This window comes from Phacochoerus africanus, chromosome 7 (assembly GCF_016906955.1).
Source record: "Phacochoerus africanus isolate WHEZ1 chromosome 7, ROS_Pafr_v1, whole genome shotgun sequence".
NCBI lineage: Eukaryota > Metazoa > Chordata > Mammalia > Artiodactyla > Suidae > Phacochoerus > Phacochoerus africanus.
This window is the reverse complement of record NC_062550.1, coordinates 52,662,054-52,686,614: the sequence shown is the minus strand read 5'-3', so window position 1 is coordinate 52,686,614 and position 24,561 is coordinate 52,662,054. Positions and strand designations below refer to the sequence as shown.

The following is a 24,561-nucleotide window of genomic DNA, read 5'->3' as shown; positions in this document are numbered from 1 at the left end:
CTGGCCTTGATCAGTGGGTTAATGATCCGGAGTTGCCATGAGCTGTGGTGTAAGGTTGCAGATGTGGCTTGGATCCCACCTTGCTGTGACTGTGGTGTAGGCCAGCAGCTACACCTCTGATTCGACCCCTGGCCTGGGAACTTCCACATGCCATGGGTGCAGCCCTAAAAAGACAAAAAAAAACCAACTATATATCATTATAATATATGACATGGCCTTCAACTGATTGGATGAGGCCCACCCACATTGTGGAGAGTAATATGCTTTATTCAAATTCTACTGATATAAATGTTAATCACCTTAAAAAAAAATACCTCTGCACAGCAACTTCTAGGCCAGTGTTTTGCCTCGCAACTGGGCACCATAGTCTAGCCAAGTTGACATGTGAAATTAACCATCAGTTATATTCATGGAACATGGAACATAACATGTATTTCTAAAAACTGAAAACACCAGATTTTTTCTCAGTAATTTTATCAACTATTGCTTAATCTTGCCCTGGGCTTTTATATCCAGGCTTGAGTAGATCATGCATTTCTAACTCATCCTAAACGATTTGGGGAGCTGTATGTGCCACTTGTCCTGTGGCAAGTATTTCCACCCTGGGTCTAGAAATTTCACCCCTCCACCAGGCCTAGAGGGAGGGGCTGATCACAGCATTTTCACCAGCATATTGTAAGGTATCAACCCCTCAATCTTTGGGTTTAATCTCTTCTTTTTAATGATCTCATCAGATCATGCTTTGCACATGAAACTGTAAACTCTACAATACCAATTCAATCCTTATAACCCATGAGGTTGGTACTACTAGGATCTCCATTTTTTCCCACCAATTTCAGGAGCTCGTTGAAGATCACAGATCAGATAGTAGCTCATAACAATTCTCTCCATTGTTAGGTAAGCTGCAAGGTAAGAGGTTTTGTTACATCCAGCTATGTCTCCAAGCACCACCTCTGCTTATCATTATCATCGATACTGATGAGAAATGTCTACTAGATTATTGTAGTAACCTTGAAAACAAATGCGGTTTAATCTCTTTTTAATTAGCTCATTTAAAAAATAGGTGTACTGCATTTAGGAAACAATCAGCCTAAATCTTGCAAATCCAAAATGTTTTCATAAGTGAATCTCATAGGGTTTTCCAAATTCCTATTGACTTGATGAAGATAGACTTTGGTGATAATGAACCATGGTTTTTGTTGTTGTTGTTTTGGTTTTTTTGTTTTGTTTTTTTTTTGCTTTTTTTAGGGCCACACCTGTGGCACATGGAGGTTTCCAGACTGGGGGTCAAATGGAGCTACAGCTGCCAGCCTATGCCACAGCCACAGCAATGCAGGATGCGAGCTGTGTCTGTGACCTACACCACAGCTCACGGCAAACGCAGATCCCTAACACACTGAGCGAGGCCAGGGATCAAACTTGCAAGCCCATGGTTCCTAGTCGGATTTATTTTGGCTGCGCCACGATGGGTTTCAATCAACACTCTCCCGGCTAGATGAACGAGCCCAGTGATTATTCTACGCACACAGAAGAGTCTACATCTTGGCTGTGGGTTTTTCTGGTTGTAGGAATGTGATCCAATGACTTGTCACCACTTTAAATAAAGTCAGGCTACAATAGAATGTTTCTTCTAAAGATGTCATGGAATCAAGCAACTATGAAAAGCTATGTGTGTGGACTCAATTCTTGATTTAAAAACCATGCTTAAGATTAAATCGGATCAGCTTAACAGAAAAATAATTATAAAGGCTGAAAATTCCCCTCCCACCCCCATTTATTTTTGCTTGTGAGTATACTGATGTAGAAGAGACACTTTCTACCCTGAAGGAGACTGCTGTCTCATCTGATAAATCACACAAGCTCCAGTAAATGTATGTCCTCACCCTCAGGAATGACAGGTCTATCTTTGTTAGTCTTGGGGGATTTGAGCATTGACACTGTCAGAGAACTTGACTAATAACCTTCACCTGGACCTTCCAAACTCTGCACGTAACGTCCTGATAAAGATCTTGATAAAGGCCAATATTTTCACAGGCTGACAGGGTTGGGAGAAGAGGGTCACTGAGCACTTTGACACTTTTAAGTTCAGTTTATAGTGACTCCTTGAGAATCTTTGCTGCACTTGCAACTGTTGGGACAAATCACAAGAAAATCAATGAAATATGTGACCCTCAGATATACTGCGTTTGCCTTTATTCTCTCAAAGATATGTGCTCATGAGGGCAATTTATACACGTCATTGTTGGGCTGAAAGGACACATCTTTGTTGTGCTCTAAGTTTAAATCGAATGCCTTTCACTTTACATTGTGTGTTTTATTCTAAAGCCACCTTATGGATGTGTGTTGTTTCATCAGTGAGGAAGATTCATTTATGACAGTGAATGGAAAGAAGTAATCATTGCCTTTATTCTGTTCAAAATGCAAAAGACAAAGCTAAATTTTCCTAAAGACGGATCCATACCCAGGGGAAAGGACAATTCTTAAATGCCCACTGCATTTCTTATCCACATGTTCGAAAATATGAGACATATTTAGACTCTATCCAGATGTACGGTTTCAGATCTTTCTGGCACGCTCAATTCCTTCTCTCAATGTCATTCCGGTTTAAAAATACCACAGCACATTCACATCCCATGACCGAAACCTTCAGAACATCACAAAAATGGTAATTATGCATTATTTTATGCCTTCGACAATGTCAATTTCAAGAACCTACACAAACAGGAATCCTTTAAATTGTTTTATTGATGACAGAAACAGTGTATAATTAAAGATTTGATGAGGAACCTGCAAACAATAAAGCACGTGTCTATTGCCAGCAAAATACAATTATTCCAAGTCCTTTAGACATTACAAATATAGAGTTCTTTCACACAGATGGTTCATGTGTAACAAAGCCATTTTAGAATGCTTAATTGTGCTTCTATAGAACCTTCAAAGAATGAGGTAGTTTCCTTTACCCACCATATTTTCCACATTTCCAATATTATACTTTCAGTGAGCTTGAATCCTTAACGTAACCTTTGAACAATTAATTTTTCATGAAAGCCAAGCCTGCTTTAATACAAAGTGTTTCTTTCTTTCTGCTTGATTATTCTTAACGATGATTTCAAGAATCACTACACAACTAGAGAAATTTGACATAAGCAATGGCTGGGGCTTTTTCATTACAATCTGACTTAAATGCAAGGGAACACAGTCTAAAAATTCCATAGTTAAGCTGAATCCCTCCCATTGCTGTTTATAAACTCTGATTTAAAACCTACTTCCTTGGGAGTTCCCTGATGGCCTATTGGGTTAAGGATGCAATGCTGTCACTGATGTGGTGAGGGTTTGATCCCTGGCCTTTGAACTTCTGCATGGTGCAGGAGTGGCCGAAAAAATACATTAAAAAAAAAAAAAATTACTTCCTCAAACTACTTGTTTTCTCTCTGCTACCATATCAAGTAAGCACACATTCTTCAGAATGGTGGGGTTTGGCTCAATGTATTGGCTAATTAGGTAAATTGCTGGATCTTTCACTACTGTATATCATGAGGGATCAGCTGCAGAATTTCTAGATGCATATAGATTAGCTCGCTTATCTTTAAGACTTCATTCAAAATCTCCTTACAGCTGCAGAATTTCTAGATGCATACAGATTAGCTCGCTTATCTTTAAGACTTCATTCAAAATCTCCTTACAGCCATACTCTTGAGAGCATTCCAACACTCTTCAAAAACTTAGCAATGAAGCAGAAACTGAGGCAGCTTATGTACATCCTTTTCTTGCCCTGAGAATGACTTTGATGACCACTGTGAAATCAGCTTGAGGAAACTGCAACATGTTGTTGCACATTTTAGTTAAAAACGAAATGACAATGTTCAATTTCCAAATCTGCTAACCTTTGCCAAGGACAGGGGGAGGGTGGGAAATAGTATTTCCAAGAACAAAAAGCAATCACAATCTATTCTTTGCCACTTCCTTCTTTTCTTCAGCCTCAAGAAGCTCCCTACACTTTAAAAATGTTAAAGAAATGACATAATAGATCTTATAGACCATGCAATTATTAAAGTCTTAACCAAACTGGTAGCAATCTAAAGTGGTTTCCATGTAACATGACTGTCAGATCCTTATATCAATCATGTCTGAATCCTAATATCTGATGAGTGGGCCACCATATTTAGTCACATCCTAATTGGCATTATTTGGACTTGGCGCCTATGTTGAAAGCTGAAGATCTCTATGGATGGCAGAATAAGGAGAAAAAAACACTCCCATGAACTACACAGAAGCAAGGTTGAATTTTTTCCTTCCTTTCCCTATTACCAGTTGTTCTTCCTCTGACGTCTTTTCTAATTAAAATCTTCTCCACTCAATTGGGTGACAAGGAACCAAGCCACTGTGCTAGTGGATAGGTAGAGAAATTTGTCAATGAAAATACATTTTAATTCACTCCCATATCATAGCTCACAATTTTTACCATCCCAAGAATGGATTCCACATTATGCCACACAAGCGTTAGGCCTTATTAATCATGCCTATTGTGGTATGAAAAATATACTTTCAGACAAAAAGTATACAGTGATTATTTAAAGCTTCAATATTTGTCTCTAGCAGATTTTAAAGCCCACTTCATTTTCTAAGACTGGATTTCACGCCTTTATCATTGCACTAGGGCAAATATGTTCACATATATCTAATCCCAGAGACTTATCAACAAACACTTTTATATCCTATTGATATGTTTCTTTATCAACTCCTGAAATTAATATCTGAGATGTCTTACTATGGTACGTATGGTGAAGATGAAAAATAAATCAATTTCCTCTACCTTTGTATTTTTAAAAGAGCTTTCTGGCAATGATAAAGAATCTCTTTGCAATACTTTCAATGGCCTTTCTTTTAAAAAACTCAAACTGTGAAAAACTCTCCTCCACCTGCTTTTTTCTGTGTAGCTGTATCCATCATTTTCAAGCTAACAGTCTAAACAGTTTGATTCATAATAGATATTTTCCAGAAAAACTCACTCTAGGAACATTTTCTTTGTTTATTTCAATAATACCAGACTTTGAGAAGATCAGCAAGGATGCTGTAATTTGAGGTGTTCTTTTGTTAGATGTACCAGGACAACTTCACATTGTTCCACAAGAACGCAGTTAATAAACATAACAGGTTGGCAGTAAGCAGTAAACCAGGAGGTAATCCACACCAATAACCCTAATCTACTGAGTAGCTTTGCACAAGAGGAAAGAAAGGAATTGAAACTTTGTCTCCTTATGACCTAACTGTATTAAATACTACTTTTATACCTAAACTTGGTTTCAGTAGGAGAGTATAAACTCCAGGAGGGTGATGTCTACATACTACTTACTTTCTAACACTAACTTCCTAATCCCTACTGTGAGTTACGTGAGACACAGATCTGTGGGTTACTTGATCAGCATTTATCAAGTTGACTGAGTTAATTATAATCGCTCTGATCTTTGTCAATTACTAAATCATACTTATTGAAAGGGTAATATTCCTTGCCTCCTTTTAGGAGATATCTGGAAAAGACAGGTGAACAAATTCTACTAGTGGCGAAACAATGTGATAGGTGTTATAAGGTATCTATTAAAATTACTTCTCAGGATTGCTTTTTATAACTTAAAAAGTTTTCCCACATCCACAGAAGAAATCCACAATACAAGGAATAATTCTTTGATCATATTTAGAATCAGGATATGAAATCAGGAATCCTTGTTAAAATGTTTCTCTAACCCCGTCTAAGCTTTAGTGCATCACAGGAATATTTATTGCTCTAAATAGTCTAGAAAATATCATTCATTGAAAGTGAATGAATGCTGTTTTCTGCTTAAAATAGATTTTTTTTCCCAATCATAAGGGTAAACCAAACACATAATTTCAAAAATGAAAGTTTTAAAGAAAAGGAATACAGTGATTGAGCACCAAGTGAGACTGGGGAAAATAAGCATAAGCAGCTATAATTTTATAGCAAACTCCATAAAGCAGAGCTGAAACTGCAGCTTTAATAAAAGGTTCCTACGAGTCTTTTGATCAAGATAAACTCATTCATTTCCTTCAAGTCCCCAAACGTACTCCGATTTGAGGAACACTAGACCACTACTTTGGCTACAATTACATCAAGAAACAAAACTGATGTGATGAGGAATTACCACCCAGGGTACATCATGTAAGCTTCCCACATCTTCAGGATGGCTGACACTGCCAAGTCATATAGTCAGTTTAACACTGCACTGTCTTGCTGTTACCTCTGATCTTTTTTATTCTGGTGACAATCTTTTGAGAAAAGAATAGAGAGTATCTGGAGTTCCTGCTGCGGCACAGTGGCTCCTCAGATTGCTGCTGAGGCGTGGATACGATCCCTTGCCCAGCACAGTGGGTTAAAGGATCTGGTGTTGCTATAGCTGTGGAGTAGGTTGCAGCTGTGGCTTGGATTCAATTCCTGGCCCAGGGACTTATGTATTTTTCATATGTAGTCATTACAAAAAAAAAGGGGGGGGGGTTTGACCAGGTAGAAAAAAAGGGGATTCCCTAAAAAGGTTTCTCAGTCATTCATTGTTTGACTCTGTTCCTCTTCCTTGCACTTTTGCAAGCAAAGGTTAAAACAGGTTATTACTAGTTGAGTCATTCCTGTCAACTGCAGGTGTTGTGAGCACAGTACACAGCCCTGAAATGGACCTTTTGGTGTATTGTGAGTTAATCCTGGATAAATGACTGTCACAAAGAAAATTTCTACTAGCGAACAGCTTTAGGAAATATCTTTGTGAAATGCTCAGGTTTTGTCTAATGCCTGAATGCTTCGTTTGAAAATCTTGGTTTCTACTGATGTGTTTTGAAAAAGGCTGACAAACTTGGTCTGAAATGTAAAAACTGGAAAAAAAAAAAAGTGGGAGGAAGAGAACATGCAAAATAAGTTAATCATTATCATTTTAAGTGCCACCAGTTCTGTTTATATTCATGCACATGTGAATTGCTGAATCTCATTTGATCAACCCAATTAAACATTAAATAATTGCAGCCAATTATGCAAATATCAGCAACAATATTAATTTGTTGATCTTTTTGAGCAGATTAGCCTCACATGTTCCTAATGCTAGACTATCTTACGCCTTAAATGATCAATTAGTGTTACGATAACTAAGTCTTGAAGAATGGATAATTGCCTAGTTATAATGTGTCACTCTTGCTGTATTAATTCACTGCAATTAAACAAATAGTGCACAAGGAAAAAAGATGTGCAGATGTTCCTTTTAAATCTATTTAACAAGTTAGTGTCAAGGTCAATTTCCTGTCTTATTACTTAAAGGAGAATGGCAGATTGTATGCTGTTTTAGAAGACCTTCAGTTTCTTTAAATGTATATCCTTCGTCTTCACTAAGTCAGGTAGGAAGGGCTTAAAATGCTAAGGTTTGATGAAAGAAACCACATGAACACCATGTTAGGACCTATTGTTCTCCACCTTTCATAAGGAAGACTCGCCATACTAAATTTAGAGATGCAAAGGATAAAATGTATTTGTGGCAAAAAAAATGATTTCCATTTCTCACAGGAATGCTGAGTCTGGTTATTATGTGCTGCTGGACAGGTCAGAATTACCTTAGGTCTTTTCTAGACTACAGTACTGAAAGTAAGGTCCCAGGATTTAGCCAAGGCATCGCATTGAGAATGCTACTTGGTGAACAAAGGTGTGTAGAGCACAGTGAAAGATTTTCAGTCCTGAAAAGAACAGACTCTCCCAAGACATCAGATCACCAATTAAAAGCCCCCTAAAAGATATTTTTACCATTCCTTTTCATCTTGTACCTCCCTCATTTTCATTTTACCATTCCTATCTAAAAAGACCCTATGGCCAAAAGTCTTGGAAAAGAATCAAAGCCCCATTTGCTATGTGCTGCTAAATGCCTGAAGGAAAATTTTTCCAGCATGTCAAACTTTTAGAATTTTTTTCCTTGCTCTGAAAAGAGAATGAAATATGATCAGCAAGATGAAAGTTACTAAGACTGAAGGAAACCAAAACATAATGTCTGAGCGTTGACCTTTCAAGGGTAAATGTTTTCTATCAAGATTTGACTTTCCCCTAGATAAACCAGGATACAATTTTAACTCACAGCTCCTAAACAAGGAAAATATCACCTATCATTTTTCTCCCTGTACCCTAACCATTCAGCAGAAATGAGCACCTATAAAATCACAGCATAAAAACCAGAGTCTATACTTTGTTGCTGTCTACCAAAAAACTAAATATAATTTATTTTGTATTTAACACTTAACATATGTCATTTCCATTTGGTGGGTACAATATCATAACCTCTCAAGAGCTATTTCAATCCCAGACAGTCTTCAAATAAGAAATAATTCCTCCAACAAACTATGACTACCATTAGTCACTATCTCTAATGACTTTTAGCAGTCTATGGAAAATAAAGACGATATGAGGTAAATAGAAAGTCAGAAGAAAACAAACATTCTAATAAAGAGGTCACACAATATAGAAACAAAGAAGGTACACTTCTCGAGAAGGCAAATGCTCATTCATTCCTTATTATGTGCCAGGCAGGGAGATACAAAGATCTATAAGGCACAAGACCCTCAATCTTGTAGGGAAGCCTAGCAGCCAATTATAACGCAATGTGCAGAGGGCAGTGGTGGGGCTTGCTGATGCCCCAGAAGAGCTTGGCACAGACTATGACATCAGGAAGGGAGATTTTCCCTAAAATGGACATAGGGGCCTGGAAAAAAATGTAAGGAGAAGAAATCCAGGTTCTCAAAGTCTTGATTTAAAAAAAAAAAACCAGGAGTTCCCACTGTGGCTCAGCAGTAACGAACCCAACTAGTAACCACGAGGACATGGGTTCAAATCCTGGCCCCAATCAGTGGGTTAAGGATCCAGCTTTGCTGTGAACAGTGGTGCAGGTCGCAGACAAGGCTCAGATCCCACATGTCTGTGGCTGGCAGCTGCAGCTCCAATTAGACCCCTAGCCTGGGAACTTCCACACACTGAAAGTGCAGCCCTAAAAAGAAATAAAATAACCAAAACAACAGTAACAAAAAACTTTCTGAGGATAAAGATGTGTTGCAGAAGATGTTACCTATGAAATTTACTCAGCTCAGTTTTCTAACACAAACTTCATTTGGTTGAGGAGCAGAATATCTATGCTAAAGAATAACCATTTTATTTTTTAATCTGAGTGAGGTACTAAAGGAGGCACTAAGATTATGGAGGAAAAGTCTATGCTTATATGGCTTACATAATCATCTTTCTAGAGAAGGTAAGGTAAGCTTCTACGAGCCAGTTGGTAAAGTACCATTGGATGATTGTAATTTGTTTTCTCTGGCAGGAGGAAACAATCACCCTGGTGACACTGATAATACAAACCACATTGTGCACAACTAAAAACAAGTCGCTGAAGAAGTTTCTCATAATTCAAATGCAACAGTCTGTCCCAATAGCACACAGATGATGTCCTGTTATTTTCCACTCAGGACACTAGGATTGTCCAGTCGCTCTCTTCTCTTCCATACTACAACAAAAGCCAGAAAACATGCTTTAGTGTAAAAGCTAACAGTGCAGGCGTAGCTTAGAAACAAACTTAATGATATAACCACTGTTGTACAAAAAGTTTGCTACTATTTTGACCATGAAAATCATCCTCACATTAAAAACAAGATTCTGTATAGAGGAATAGTACCTGGAAATCACATTCTACCATTATTGCCGAGGTCAAATTTATAGGCTTTTTTCATTGCCATTCTGTACCGAGCTTCTCTGATGATGTCCCCTTTCACATGAATTCCCTCTTCAGTTCTAACATAACTTCAGTTGAAATGAATACAAAACATCAGAATTTCTGAATTGGAAAGAACATTAATGATCATCTAATGCAGGGGATGAGGCAAGTAAGTGGGACTGGCTCTGGATTTTACTTCAGAGTAATTCCACTTCTACTGGTTTTGTACCGTGGGATTCTTTCTCTTTTTGAAATTAAAGTAGTGTTGATTTACAATATGGCAGCTGTTTCTGCTGTATAGCAAAGTGACTCAGTGACACCTATATATTGGATTGGACATCGTTCCCTGTGCTATACAGTAGGACCTTGTTGTGTATCCATTCTAAATGTAATAGTCTGCATTTACTAACTGCACAGGGAAGGTTTCTCTACTACTTAAAACACAAGTGTGAAGAGCAATGAACTTAGAAGCCCCACCTCTCACTTAAAGACCCTAAGGCTCTAGGAAACTCTTAATCACAGCCCAGCTCCGTCTCTATGCAAGGGTAGTCCACCTATGTCCCGCCATCCATGTACTGTGTGCCCCTTTGAGAGCTTTAAGGACCTCAGAGGGCAGAATCGACCAAATTGGTAAAAATATGGAAGCCAAGAATGAGTCTACCTACAACCTTCTGGTTCACATGAAAAGGAGAACAAAGGAAGCCCAATAACTACAAGGGACTTACTCCACATCAGAAAGGGTTGCTGCAGAGTGTGGCCTCCCACTGTTGACTCTGTTGGTTCATGATGACCACTGACTAAAATATTCCCAAATTCTGCCTGATTTACATAGGGTAGCAACACAACTTAAAGTCAGAGCAAAACCTTACCAAGTTTATTTTTCTTGGCTTCCTATGAATATATCACACTTTAGCCGTTAATAACTGAGCATCAGCATATTGACATTTTAGCAGATCTATAAAATTATGATTCATGACCACTGTAATTTCATCTTGAATCTCACCACTTAAAGTAAATTTGCTTTCAATTAGTCGTTTCAGTTTTAGAAACAGTCAAATTCAATTTTGATTACAATAACAATCATAGGCCATTTCCTTCTATGAACTTGTATAGTATGTATTTTTATCTCTCTCATCCTGCAATTTGTGCTTTTATGGAAAATCAGAGCATTCAAGATGTACCCAAGATATGTGATAATACAGGTTATTCATAATATCTAGACCTAGGTGGTTAACAGTCAAACTTCCCATTTCAATGATGGATAATGCAATTTAATTTTTCAAGGCAAAATAATTCAAAGTAGAGATGACAAATTCTACAGGGATAGAAATTATATGCTCTACTCAAGAGGTGTCCAGAGGAGGGGAAAGAAAACACTCGTCTGCACAGGCTAGGCTGTTGTACCATCACCAGCGTCATTAACACAACTATAGCAACAACCCCACACCTTGAACATTTGCATCAGAGCAAATCAAACTGAGCCCGTGGGATGGTAATTTGAGTCCATGTGAAAGACTGTCAGTGTGACATGCAGAATTTTCAATCTTTTCACCAATTCCAGTGAGAACACTAAATTAACACATGACTAATGATTAACTTGTCACTTACCTTTAATATACCTATGACAAATAATTTTACAAGGCCTAATATTTGGCTTAAAATTCTGAGCAACATAAAAGGCCAACCTGCATGTCATGTACTTTCCTCTCCACAATGCCAATAAAAATACACCCAGTGCTGCCCACCAGGTAACAATTTGGCATCTTGGTTCTAAATGGTATTCAATGGCCACACAGAGCTCTGAAATCCCATAACACGGGGAGAAGGGTGGATTAGGGAACAAGGAGGGGCTGGACAGCTGGTCAAGGGACTGAGTCATCAAGGCGATCTAGAATGTTCCCTGAGTAAGCATACAAAACAAGGAGAAGGATAGCTGAGGACCTTTCAGAGGAAAAGAGGTGGGGCTCTTTAACTTGCATAACTATAACCACCAAGCTGTTCCATCAAAAACAAGAAAAATACAATAATTACTAATGGTTGTTTATTCTTATAAAGCTGTAGCCACTGGTGGGAAAACAGATTTTTTAACTCAGTCTGGTGATGTACAATCAATACAGATCCTGCTCCTATCCCATTCGGCTTCCTTTCTTACTTTATTCTTTTTTTCTTCTTTTTAGGGCCACACCTACGGCGTACAGAAGTTCCCAGCCTAGGGGTCAAATCAGAGCTGTAGCTTATGCCACAGCCACAGCAACACAAGATCCACCAAGCTATGTCTGTGACCTACACCACAGCTCAGGGCAATGCCAGATCCTTAACCCACTGAGCAAGGCCAGGGATCGAATCCACATCCTCATGGATACTAGTCGGGTTCATTACTGCTGAGCCATGACGGGAACTCCTCAGCTTTCCTTACTTTAAGCTATTTAAGATGCCCTCCTCTGGGTCTCTGCAATCACTCCTTCCCATCTTCTGAAACCACAAGAGCAGCATAGCAAGTACCTCAAACATGCTACCCTGATATTTAAGACCCGGGTTCCAGCTTTTATCTGGATCTTGACATCAGTCTTGATGAGGATCTCAATTTGAAAAGATCTAAGTCAGATTCTCTGAAGTTTTTTAAAAAATAATTTGACATTGGAGTTCCCGTCATGGCACATTGGTTAACGAGTCCGACTAGGAACCATGAAGTTGCAGGTTCATCTCTGGCCTTGCTTAGTGGGTTAAGGATCCAGCGTTGTTGTGAGCTGTGGTGTAGGTGGCAGATGCGGCTCAGGTCCCACATTGCTGTGGCTGTGGTGTAGGCTGGTGGTTACAGCTCCATTTAGACCCCTAGCCTGGGAACCTCCATATGCCACAGGAGTGGCCCAAGAAAAGGCAAAAAGACAAAAACAAAAACAAAAAAATTAATTTGACATCATTCAAGACCTTCCTCTCATCTCTTCTCTGAATGTGTTAACGTAACAAACACGTTTTTGCTCTTTAGTGCCTGCTTGGTGTGTCACTCACCCATTCAATACCTTTTATTCATTTATTCAAGAAACATTACTAAGTATGTACTATGGCTCAGGCCCTGTCCTGAATACTGGGGTTACAAAAAGAGAATAAAACAACTGTAGCACACAGATAAATGAGTGTTTAATTAGAACTTAATTTACATGTCATAAGTGATCATCACAGGCATAATGAAAGCTGGAAAAAGAAGCAGCATTTAAGTGGGTGAATATATGTTTGTACTAAGGGGGAAAGAATGCTGTTCAAGAGAGATTTACAAATATTCCTGGAGCTCCTGTCATGGCTCAGAGGCTAATGAACCCAACTAGCATCCGTGAGGATGTGGGTTCGATCCCTGGCCTCGCTCAGTGGGTTAAGGATCCAACATTGCCATGAGCTGTGATGGAGGTCGCAGACATGGCTAGGATCCCACGTTTGACTGTGGCAGTGGCTGTGGTGTAGGCGGCGGCTACAGCTCCAATTCAACTGCTAGTCTGGGAAGGTCCATATATGGCAGGTGCGGCACTAAAAAGACAAAATAATAAATATATAAATAAAAATAAAAAGATTCCTAAAGGAGATGTGTCTTGAAGAAAAACCAACACTTTATCAAGTGGGCAAACTAGCAAAGGTACAGAAGGGTGGGAAGGAAGCAGCAGAGAGCAGAGCATACTGGAGAACAGAGAAGACCTCAACAGCAGGAGCAAAGGTGAATGTGATGATAACTGGAATGGTAAAGAGTAATGGGGGAGCAAACAGTAAGAGTAAGAGGAAACAGGCAGCATGGTGTGTTCTCCAAGTTCAAGTTTGGTTAATTATGAACACAGAAGTGTTTTTCTTGTTCCATTAAAAAAAAAAAAAAGAAAAGAAAAAGAAAGAAAGAAAAGAAAAAGAAAAAGAAGAAGAGGAAGAGGAAAAGAAATTTTAAAAGGGGGGAACCCCCTCTGTCATTTCTTTCAAATGCAACCCTCTCCCCAAGAAATATTTGTAGGGCAATCTAGGACCCAGGGAACTATATGGATAATTAACCAAAGGGGATGAACACTTAGTCTCAGAGGTCTTACACATATACAGAAGTACAGAAGTTAAATGAAAATCAGATCTGTGATTAAGAAGGAATGTTCTCCCTAGAGAAAGAACGAGCAAGAACCTTGAGGACATTTGGTGGGTGATGTTGCGCCTCTTCAATTCCCCCAACACTTCTGAGGAAACACCACGTTTCCGTGGAACAGCAAAGAGAGCAAATGCAAAACATGATGCAGTTCTATGCTTTTTCCTCCATAATTACTTAAATTATTTTTCTTGGAGAGAAACAGACAATTTAGCAGCTTGGCTGACTGCACCAATTTCCACCTCCCAAGAGAATTATTTTGTAACTATAAGTTCTATGCCCACAGGCACAAAATAATCGAAGAAGAAAGAGGTGGTCATAGATTCTAAACAGATAATCCTTTTTTACTTAACAATTTGGAGCAGATTTGGTGCTTCTGGTTTGCGGTTTAATTCAGGATTGTATTATCTCATGTATCCCTTTGTTTCTTTGTTCAGTATGAAACTGAGTATATCATTAGTTTTTAGTATTACTACCATTATACTTTACTACCAAGAGTGAAAAGAGAAATTATTAACTTCTTAACTATTTTTTTTTCTTTTGTCTGTTTAGGGCTGCACCCACCAGATATGGAGGTTCCCAGGCTAGGGGTCTAATCGGAGCGGTAGCTGCCAGCCTATGCCAGAACCATGGCAACGTGGGATCCGAGCTGCATCTGTGATCTATACCACAGCTCACGGCAATGCCAGATCCCCAACCCCCTGAGCAAGGCCAGGGATCAAACCTGCATCCTCATGGATACTAGTCAGGTTCGTTAATCACTGAGCCACGACGGGAACTCCCTAACTTCTTAATTACTAACTTCTTAGCTACAGACACTAAGTTACATGGAATATACAGAAGTAAGAGGAAAATGTTCTATTTCTTCTCATTTTCTGCTTCATATATAACTTTTATTTTTAAACTTTTTCATATGGTCTCACATTTACATTGAATAAATTTGGGAGTTCCCTTTATAGCACTTTGGGTTAAGAACCTGACTAGTATCCATGAGGACATGTGTTCAATCCCTGGCCTCGCTCAATGGGTTAAAGATCCAGTGTTGCCATGAGCTGTGATGTAGTTCGCAGACGCGGCTCGGATCTGACATTGCTATGGTTGTGGTATGGGCCAGCAGCTATGGTTCCAATTCGACCCCTAGCCTGGGAACTTCCATATATCACTGGTGCAGCCCTAAAAAGACCAAAAAAAAAAAAAACCCAACAAAATAAGATGTACATATACACAGTGGAATACTACTCAGCTATTAAAAAGAACAAAATAATGCCATTTGCAACAACATGGATGGAGATTCTCATACTAAGTGAAATAAGTCAGAAAGAGAAAGACAAATACCATATGATATCACTTATATGTGAAATCTAAAATATGGCACAAATGAACCTATCTATAGAACAGAAACAAAGTCATGGACACGGAGAACAGACTTGTAGTTGCCAAGGGGAAAAGGGAGCAAGTGGGATGGACTGGGAGTTTGGGGTTAACAGATGCAAACTGGAGTAGATAAGCAGTGAGGTCCTGCTGTATAGCACAGGGAACTGTATCAAATCATTTGTGATAGAATGTGATGGAAGATATTATGAGGAAAAAGAATGTATACATATGTATAACTGGGTCACTTTGCTATACAGCAGAAATTGACAGAACATTGTAAATCAACTACAATAAAAAATTTTTAAAAAAGAAAAAGAAAATGATTTGTTAAGTTAAAAAAGATTAACAATATTATTATGCATGACCCCATTTTGTTAGAAAAAATATTTATCTAAAAATATATAAATTCTGGGAGTTCCCACTGTGGCTCAGTTGTAACTAACCCAATTAATATTCATAAAGATGCAAGTTCGATACCTGGCCTTGCTCAGTGGGTTAAGGATCTGGCGGTGCTGCGAGCTGTGGTGTAGACTGCAGACACGGCTTGGATCCCACATTGCTGTGGCTGTGGCATAGCACTTCCTATTTGACTCCAAGCCTTATATAAAAATTCTTACAAAATACGGAAAGTTGAGGTATCAAAAGCTAATAATGTTTATTTTTTGGCTTTTTTTGTTTTTTTTTTTAATTTTTTAAATTTTTTGCTTTTTTGCTTTTAAGGGCTGCAGGTTTGGCATATGAAAGTTCCCAGATAAGGGGTCAAATTGGAGCTACAGCTGCCAGCCTGCACCACAGCCACAGCAACACTGGATCCAAACCATGTCTGTGACCTACACCATAGTTCGCAGCAATGCCAGATCCTTAACCCACTGAGGGAGGCCGGAGGCTGAAGCCACCCACTCATGGATACTAGTCAGATTCCTTTCTGCTGAGCCACAACAGGAACTCCCTTAACAGTGGTTATATCCGTGATGGAATCATAGGTAACTAGTTCTTTCTGTGCTTTCTTCTACTTTAAAGTCTTCTTTCATAAAAGTATATTTTTCAATGAGATTTTTAAATAATCAAAATGATTTTTTTTAAAAAAACTTAAGTAATTTGAGTCCCTGACCATATACTCATGTATATTTTCCCCTTCTTTCCTTCCTTCTGCTTTCTTATTAACATGTATCTTTTTTTTTTCTTATTTTTGCTTTGTGCCCATGCTAACTAGCAGGAATATTTTCCTTAAATTTAATGTGTTGACCTTGAATGGTCGTACTTACTCTCTTCTCACCATCAACACAGGATTTAGTTCTAGGCTCTCACTGAAATAAGACGGCATTTTCAATAAAGAAGCCCTTACCTGAATATCAGTCAGTTTTTCCAAGATACGGCTGGCAAGCTTAGGACCATTCTCCATAGTTGGAATGTGTATAGTCTATGAAAGAAAATCAGACAAGCAATAATTTGAGGATATTCATGCACATGATGACAACAAATAAGACACTCGACAATTCTACTGAAATGCTATACAATTGTGTTGTGGCGTTGCTGTGGCTGTGATATAGGCCAGCAGCTATAGCTCCGATTCGACCCCTAACCTGGGAGCTTCCATATGCCCCTGGTGCAGCCCTAAAACACAAAAAAATAAAATAAAATAAAATTGGGTTGCGATGATCGTTATACAGCTACAAATGTAATAAAATTCATTGAGTAATTAAAAAAAACCACTTCTACCAAAATAAGTAATGACATTATGCTGACCTGGTTATGTATGCTACTCCTCTGCCAAAGACTTTTCTATTCTGAATTTAAATAAAAACTGAACTAGCCAATGATAGCTTGTTCATTCCCTACCAACTGATTTTAGGGCACAACTGGTTAATTTGCCATCTTCAGGCTGATTTGAGGAACCAAGGAGAAGCCGGGGGCATCTAAGATAGTGGCTAAATGTAAAGAGCCCTACCTCTTTCAGCATCCAGAATCTACAAGGAAGAATGATTAACCCACATCTAACCCTCTTGGCAGGGAATGAGAACTCAAAAGATATTTTCTCACAAATTAAAGCTAATCATTTCAGGGACATCAGTTGAAGCAAGTCTATGCATTCATAAAAGGGGCTGCAAAATCTGTCTGTTCTAAGCCAAACTTCCAAGGGCCCACAACCGCCACAAAGTTGGACAGCATGGTAAAATTCAGGGTAGACAAATTTCATGACTTGAATTTTTTTTTCTCCTTTTATGGCCACACCTGTGTCATATGGAATTTCCCAGGCTAGGGGTTGAATCAGAACTGCTGCTGCCAGCCTACACCACAGGCATAGCAACGCCAGATCCTAGCTGCGTCTGCAGCCTATGCCACAGCTTTCAGTAACACCAGATCCTTAATCCACTGACGGAAGCCAGGGATTGAACCTGCGTCCTCATGGATAGTAGTCAGGTTCTTAACTTGTTGAGCCACAATGGGAACTCTTCTAATTTATATTTTGAGTCACGCCCATTCAGCCCATTCATGCCTTGCTGCCTTGCGCAGCAGGTACTCTTACTTTTTTTATTACATTGTTTAGGGATATAGGATAATCAAATGTAACTTTTGGCTGTGAATGCACCTGTATAACAAGATCATAAAAATGTGTTAAACTTTATCAAGTTATTTTGAGAGGTAAGGTTAATTGGCATTTAAAAATATGACCTGATGACAACTTTAGTCCATTTAAAAAGTGGACCAAGGAGTTTTGTGGTGCAGTGGGTTAAGGATCCAGTGTTGTCACCACAGCAGCTCAGGTCACTGCTGTGCCATGGGTTTGATCCCTGGCCCAGAAACTTCCATATGATGTGGGAGCAGCCAAAAAAAAAAAAAAGAAAGAAACAGTGGACCAATAATATACTACCTACATATTACCATAGTAAAATGTGGAACAGTAGCTTTATAATCAGTATGAGTATCGATATATAATAGAATAATTCTTTTCCTTGAAACAATCCATAAATGTAAAAATGTTAGGAGCCATTCCTTAAAAGCAAATTTGAAAATCTCAAGCAATGAAGCAACCATCATTAAAATCAGCAAGAAAAAAAGTCAATCCAACCTGCTGGGGAAAAATATTTATAAAAACCAACAGAGGAGTTCCCACTGTGGCACAGCAGAAATAAATCTGACCAGTATCCATGAGGATGCTGGTTTGACCCCTGGCCTCACTCAGTGGGTTGGGGATCCAGCGTTGCCATGAGCTGGATTGCAAACACGGCTGGGATCCCGAGTTGCTGTGGCTGTGGTGTAGGCCGGCAGCTGTAGCTCCGATTTGATGCCTAGCCTAGGAATTTCCATGTGCTGCAGGTGTGGCCCCCCAAAATAAAATAAAAACCAATAGAATTTGTATTTAATGTGAGAAACTTAAGCCAATTCATAATACAAAAATAAAGCCCACATGCCTTTAAGTTATGAGGTTAGATGAGGATGTTAATTATAAGTATTAAAAAGCTTTGTTATAAAGGGGAAAGCAAAATATCTAATAAGACAATGGAAGTGCAGCACATATAAACAAGACTCATTTACTAGGAGAAAGAAAATTTCTTCCCACTAAAAGCTTGAATTCCTTTTGGAAGATTTTAGTAAATAGATCAGATTTGCCAAATGAAAAATTTTTATAAAGTGGTCTAAATGATGATGATGATGAAGGAGGAAAATGTAGGAACTGATCATTCAAAAATGAATTTGCTCTCCCTGCTCCAGTAGTTTGGAAGTCCTTTTGGAAACCAGTGACTGATATTTAAGTTCTGGTAAATCTTTCCTTAGTGAGCTATAGGAAGAAATGAATATAAGTCTATTGGCACATCTCCAATCCCTAAGACAAGTGTGATAAGTAAGGACAAACTGTTGGAGCTCTTGGGAAGCCACTGGAAAGATGAGTAAGTCAGTCATTTGCTAAAAGGTTCATCAGGACCCACTGCCACAGTTAACCCAGTTAACCAAGTTATGAAAAAAATCCTTTGCATTCAAGGTCCGATTAGCATTTTTTTCGCACATTTACTTTTTTTATTTTTTATTTTGTCTTTTTAGGGCTGTACCTGTGGCATACAGAGGTTCCCAGGCCAGGGGGTCGAATAGGAGCTGGAGCTGCCGGTCTACACCAGAGCCACAGCAACGCAGGATCCGAGCCACGTCTGCGACACACACCACAGCTCACGGCGCCACCAGATTCTTAACCCACTGAGCAAGGCCAGGGATCAAACCCTCAACCTTATGGTTCCTAGTTGGATTCGTTTCCGCTGTGCCACGACAAGAACTCCCATTCACACATTTAAACACAGGCAAATGTTTGAAATGATAGGAGGTAAAGAAAAGCGGTCTTACCTCACCCTTGTACAGTATTTTCGAAACTGGGCAAACAACGCAGGCGGTACCCGAACCGAACATCTCCCTCACCCGGCTCTCCTCCAAGGCGGTGGTCAAGTCGTCCATGGTGAGGTACCTCTCTGACACCTTAAATTCACCCTGTTTGGAAAGAAAATAAAAGCAAAAATATTTTTAAGGAGAAAGCATGCCCCCAATGCCCTGTGGTACTGACCTTTCTACTTTACATCCTCACCGAACTCAGACAATGTCACCATCCTCCTCAAAAGGAGAGCTGGAGAGAGTGGCATCATCTTATTGGGAAACACTGAGGTGCTAAGAAACCTACTCCAAGGTCACAGCATCTCTAAATAAGATGATCAGAATATAAAGTACAAGATCAGTACGAGAGAATACATGGTATCTTTGAATATAAGTCTGCTTTTCTGCCTTTTGTTATCACGGCTAAAGCCTCAAAAGTTGATGTGCCCCAAGTAATTCTTAGTGTATACTTTAAACCCTAAGAGAGAATATATCATTATAATATTAATAATTGTATTTATTATAAAATATAATAATTATAGCTTGATTGTAATTTATCGAGCACCAATAGCATGCCATGTTGTCTAATTTTTAAGATTAAGTATTTTCATCCCCATTTTAAAGATGAGGAAATGAGTAACATTCCTAAAGCCACACAAGTAACAAGGAAATTGAGTAACATTCCTAAAGCCACACAGCTAGGAAATGGTACAAACTGGATTTGAACTCAGGTCTGATCTGATTGGCTCCAAATTTGGTCCTCTTTCTACTGTATTTTTTATGGAGGAAAAACAGAGACTGAATTTAAATAGCTGAAATATTTCATTATTTTCAAACATAAATATTATTTTTGGATTTTGATAAATCACATTGTGCATTTTTTCTTCCTGAATTCACAGATTCAGCTGACCTTGTAGCGGCAATCCTCTTCCCTCTTTCTGAGGCCACATTGAGTTTCATCACAGAATTCTTGGTATAACCTCTCATCAGCTTCTGCTGAACTACTTGAACACTTTATTTGCTCATGGATAGGAAATAGAAAAAAAATTCTGATGCTTTTAAGCTATGTTTAAACTATCTGTTTAATACTTTTTCTTTAATCTGTTTAATTTTCCTTCTCCTGTGCTAGTGGTTAAAGTTCAAAGCTTGTCAAGAGGCTATTTAAATTAAGGGCAGCAAAGAATGGATACATTATCTTTAATAAGATGAGAGTGTTTTTTCAAATCTGAAAATCCACAGCAGATAAAAATGGAAATCATAGCCCTTGGCAAGACTGAAAATATTAGGAGAATGCATCAAGCTGTAAGTATGTTTGGAAGGAGAGGAAAATATGCCTGCAATAGAGGAATATAGCTTTTTGCAAGTCCCAATTGTTCTCAGATTGCAATTGCAAATATGTTGCAAAAAGGTAAATAAATAAATAAATAAATTCCAGAAAAATCAGCCAAGTTAACTGAAAACACGCTCAGTTCTCTCTTCTAGAAAAGAGGAAAAAAAAAATCTCTTGTAAATAAACAGAACTGTTTTTACGCTGCTCACCCTTACTGATCTTTGGACAGTTTCCCCTATCTGGCAAATAATGGTAACCCCCACATGCCTCTTGGCATTTATGTCTCACTGTTTTAAAAATAAATTATAGCTAAGGAGTCAAGGAAAAAAACTTCCTCCATAATCACCTATTTTTCATGCTAGCAAATCATTAGTGTGGGAAAGCATTTCCACTTGCAACTTGTCATCAAGCCTTCTGTACTTGGTGGCTTTTTCTCTTTAATAAAACAAAAATTACTGAGCTTGGAAAATACATCTCTCCAACCGCAAACATATTTAGGACAGGGCAAGCTGTTTGAAATTATACCAACAGTTTGTAAATGTCATGCCCAATGTGCCAGCCAGCATGTGGCAGTTGGGTCTTGTCTACTTCAGGGTTTTGTAGAATTATTTATAGCACAGTTTCTCTATTTCCAAGCCTTTTCCAGAGAAACCGTACTCTCCTAGATGTGTATGTTTCTAAACATTTGTTCTATTAGTACTGTTTGACCACAGGATGCTCAGAGCCTTTTTTCTTGTTCCTTGGAGACCATGTCAGCACATGGGTCAAATATTCCATCCAAGAACTTGTGCCAGATAACCAACTCATTCAATATTCATCTTGAATATGTCAAGTCATTTCCAATCCCCAATGGTTTAACACACGTGCCTATGTCATGCGAATCAGAAAAGCTACTGCTTAGATTTTAAATTAAACATGTATGTGAATTTGGGATGATGGGGCAGAAAGAAGGGGGAAAGAAGGCAGCAAAATTAATAATGTTGTGTTAGTAAACATTTACACATCAGGAAAATTCTTTCATTTCTATGACAAGCATGTTCTGTAAATCAAGGATGAGAAGGACTGTGGATTATAGTCATTTAGAAACAACACACCCAGACTTGAGAAGTTAAAGGCTCCGGAGTTCCCATTGTGGCTTAGAACCCGATTAGTAACTAACTAGTAATAAACCCAACAAGTATCCATGAGGATTCAAGTTTGATCCCTGGCCCTGTTCATTGGGTTGGGGATCCAGTGTTGCTGAGAGCAGTGGGGTAGGTCGAAGACACGGCTCACATCTGGCATTGCTGTGACTGTGGTGCAGGCTGGCAGTTGCAGCTCTGATTCAACCCCTAGCCTGGGAACCTCCATATGCCACAGGTATGGCCCTAAGAAAAAAAAAAAAAAAAAAAAAGTTAAAGGCTGGCAAAAAAGAAGCATGCAGAGTATAAACCAGGAGAGTTGGTAGGTGACACCTAGTAGAAAGCCTGAGACTAGTACTAGAACACCTCTCCACCAGGACAACTTGCTAAACTGGTTTCTGCTTCCCCTTTCTATCAACAATAGTTATTTGATAGTCTTGCCAAGACAGTCCTTCTAGAAGAGTTCTTTCCACTCAAGATTTAAAGATAACACTAGTTGGAACTACAGGATATTATTTCAACAGAATAAGCAGAGCTTATTTTGATTACTTTTGGTTTCATGCTTATAGAAGTTGTTCGTGTCAAAGGCACCCACCCAGTTGTGTGCCAGGTCCAGAATGCTCTGCCTCGTCACTCCTGGAAGAATGATGCCATCTAGCGGGGGAGTTGCCAGCTCTTCCTCTGTCAATTAGAAATTGAAATAGTTTCAAACTTTATTAGCCGTGCCTTTTATTAATAGCCATTTTAAAAAACCATTTCTCAAAACTTTATAGACAATAAGCATGAAAAGATGGCACTGTTCTGCATCGTCAAATTTCCCAAATCAACTCACACCTCAGGTAGATCCTTATGTCTAAAAAAAAAGAAGAAGGAGCTTCCTGGTGGCCCAGCAGTTCAAGGATCTGGTGTGTGTTTTTAAGTGCTATGGCTCAGGCTGTTTCTGCGGCGTGGGTTCCATCCCTGGCCTGGGAACTTTGACACACTATGGACACAGCCAAAAACATTAAAAAGTAAAAAATACAGGAGTTCCCACCATGGCTCAATGGTTAATGAATCTGACTAGGAACCATGAGGTTGCAGGTTTGATCCCTGGCCTCGCTCAGTGGGTTAGGGATCCGGCATTGCCGTGAGCTGTGGTGTAGGTTTCAGACACGGCTCAGATCCCCGCGTTGCTGTGGCTCTGGTGTAGGCCAGTGGTTACAGCTCCGATTCGACCCCTAGCCTGGGAACCTCCATATGCCGAGGGAGCGGCCCAAGAAATGGCAAAAAGACAAAAAAAAAAGAAAGAAAGAAAGAACGAAATAAAAAATACATTTAAAAAATTTTAAAAAGAGAGAGTTCCCATTGTAGCTCAGTGGTTAATGAATCTGACTAGCATCCATGAAGATGCAGGTTCGATCCCTGGCCTCGCTCATAGGGTTAAGGATCTGGAGTTGCCGAGAGCTGTGGTGTAGGTCACAGATGTGGCTTAGATCCTGCGTTGCTGTGGCTGTGGTGCAGGTCGGCAGCTATAGCTCCAATTCCACCCCTAGCCTGGGAACCTCCACGGGCCGCAGGTGCATCCCTAAAAAAGCAAAAAAAATAAAAAATTTAAAAATAAATAAATAAAAAAAATTTAAAAAAGGAAATCAGTGGTCTACCATCTTCAATTTATCCTTAACCAGTAAAAAATGAGATACCTTCCCACTAACAAATGCTAAGTTATAAAATACTCTTAAGAGGAACATCCAAAGTCAAAATTTACCTTAGTGGATGAAAGCTGGTTAGTAATTAGCATAATGTAGATAGACTCTTGTTCAGAAACAGTGGGCATTACCAAACCTTCTAAGAATACTGCGGAGAAATTCAGCCCTAAGAGGTGTGTGTGCCCAATCAGGCCAGTCACTGTTCCCATATCCCACACTGGCCTTTGACAAGTCTACCCAGAGTTTTTTTTAAACCCGTGGAGGTACCTCAAATATAGAGATGCTGGCTTCACCCTCTGACATTCAGATGTAATGGGCTCAGGGTGGGCTCAAGCATGTATACGGCTAACAAAGAAAAAAAGAGGAAGAGGAAGAAGAAGAGGGGGGGAGGAGGGGGGGAGGGGGAGGGGGAGGAGGGAGGAGGAAGGGGGGGGAGGAGGGGGGAGGAGGAGGAGGGGGAGGAGGAGGGGGAGGAGGAGGGGGAGGGAGAGGAGGAGGGGGAGGGGGAGGAGAAAAAGGAGAAGAAGGAGAAGAAGAAGAAGGAAGAAGAAGAAGGAGAAGAAGGAGAAGGAGAAGGAGAAGAGGAAGAAGAAGAAGAAGAAGAAAATAAATCCCCAAAACAAAACAATACTCCATGGGTGATGCACAGACAGCCAGCCAAGGCTGAGACACTAGTCTACTATGAGGGTGACCGCAGACACTCCTAACCATGGCAAGGGTTGGCCCGATGACTGTCTGCAAGAGTCAAGGTGGCTCACCAACCACAAAGCCTCCTTGTACAAGGGTGCTCTGGTACTCCACACCCCCCTCAACCTCATATCTGGCACCCAGGAATTTGCATCTAGTGAGAAATTCA

The 24,561-nt window shown here is 39.3% G+C and overlaps 1 protein-coding gene across 3 annotated transcripts in view; it reads right to left on the bottom strand.

Moving 5' to 3' along the window:
- Nucleotides 1–2,382: 2,382 nt before the first annotated feature.
- The window catches only part of BCAT1 (branched chain amino acid transaminase 1), a 111,813-nt gene continuing 89,634 nt past the window's right edge, over nucleotides 2,383–24,561 (bottom strand). For all 3 annotated transcript variants that reach the window (XM_047787378.1, XM_047787377.1, XM_047787380.1), the window contains exons 8-11: nucleotides 22,616–22,701; nucleotides 19,549–19,689; nucleotides 16,559–16,633; nucleotides 2,383–9,527 (exon numbers count right to left, since the gene is read on the bottom strand). In XM_047787378.1, coding sequence (XP_047643334.1) covers nucleotides 9,486–9,527; nucleotides 16,559–16,633; nucleotides 19,549–19,689; nucleotides 22,616–22,701 — 344 coding nt within the window. In that variant the 3' untranslated portion in view covers nucleotides 2,383–9,485. The remainder of the gene's footprint in view (nucleotides 9,528–16,558; nucleotides 16,634–19,548; nucleotides 19,690–22,615; nucleotides 22,702–24,561) is intronic.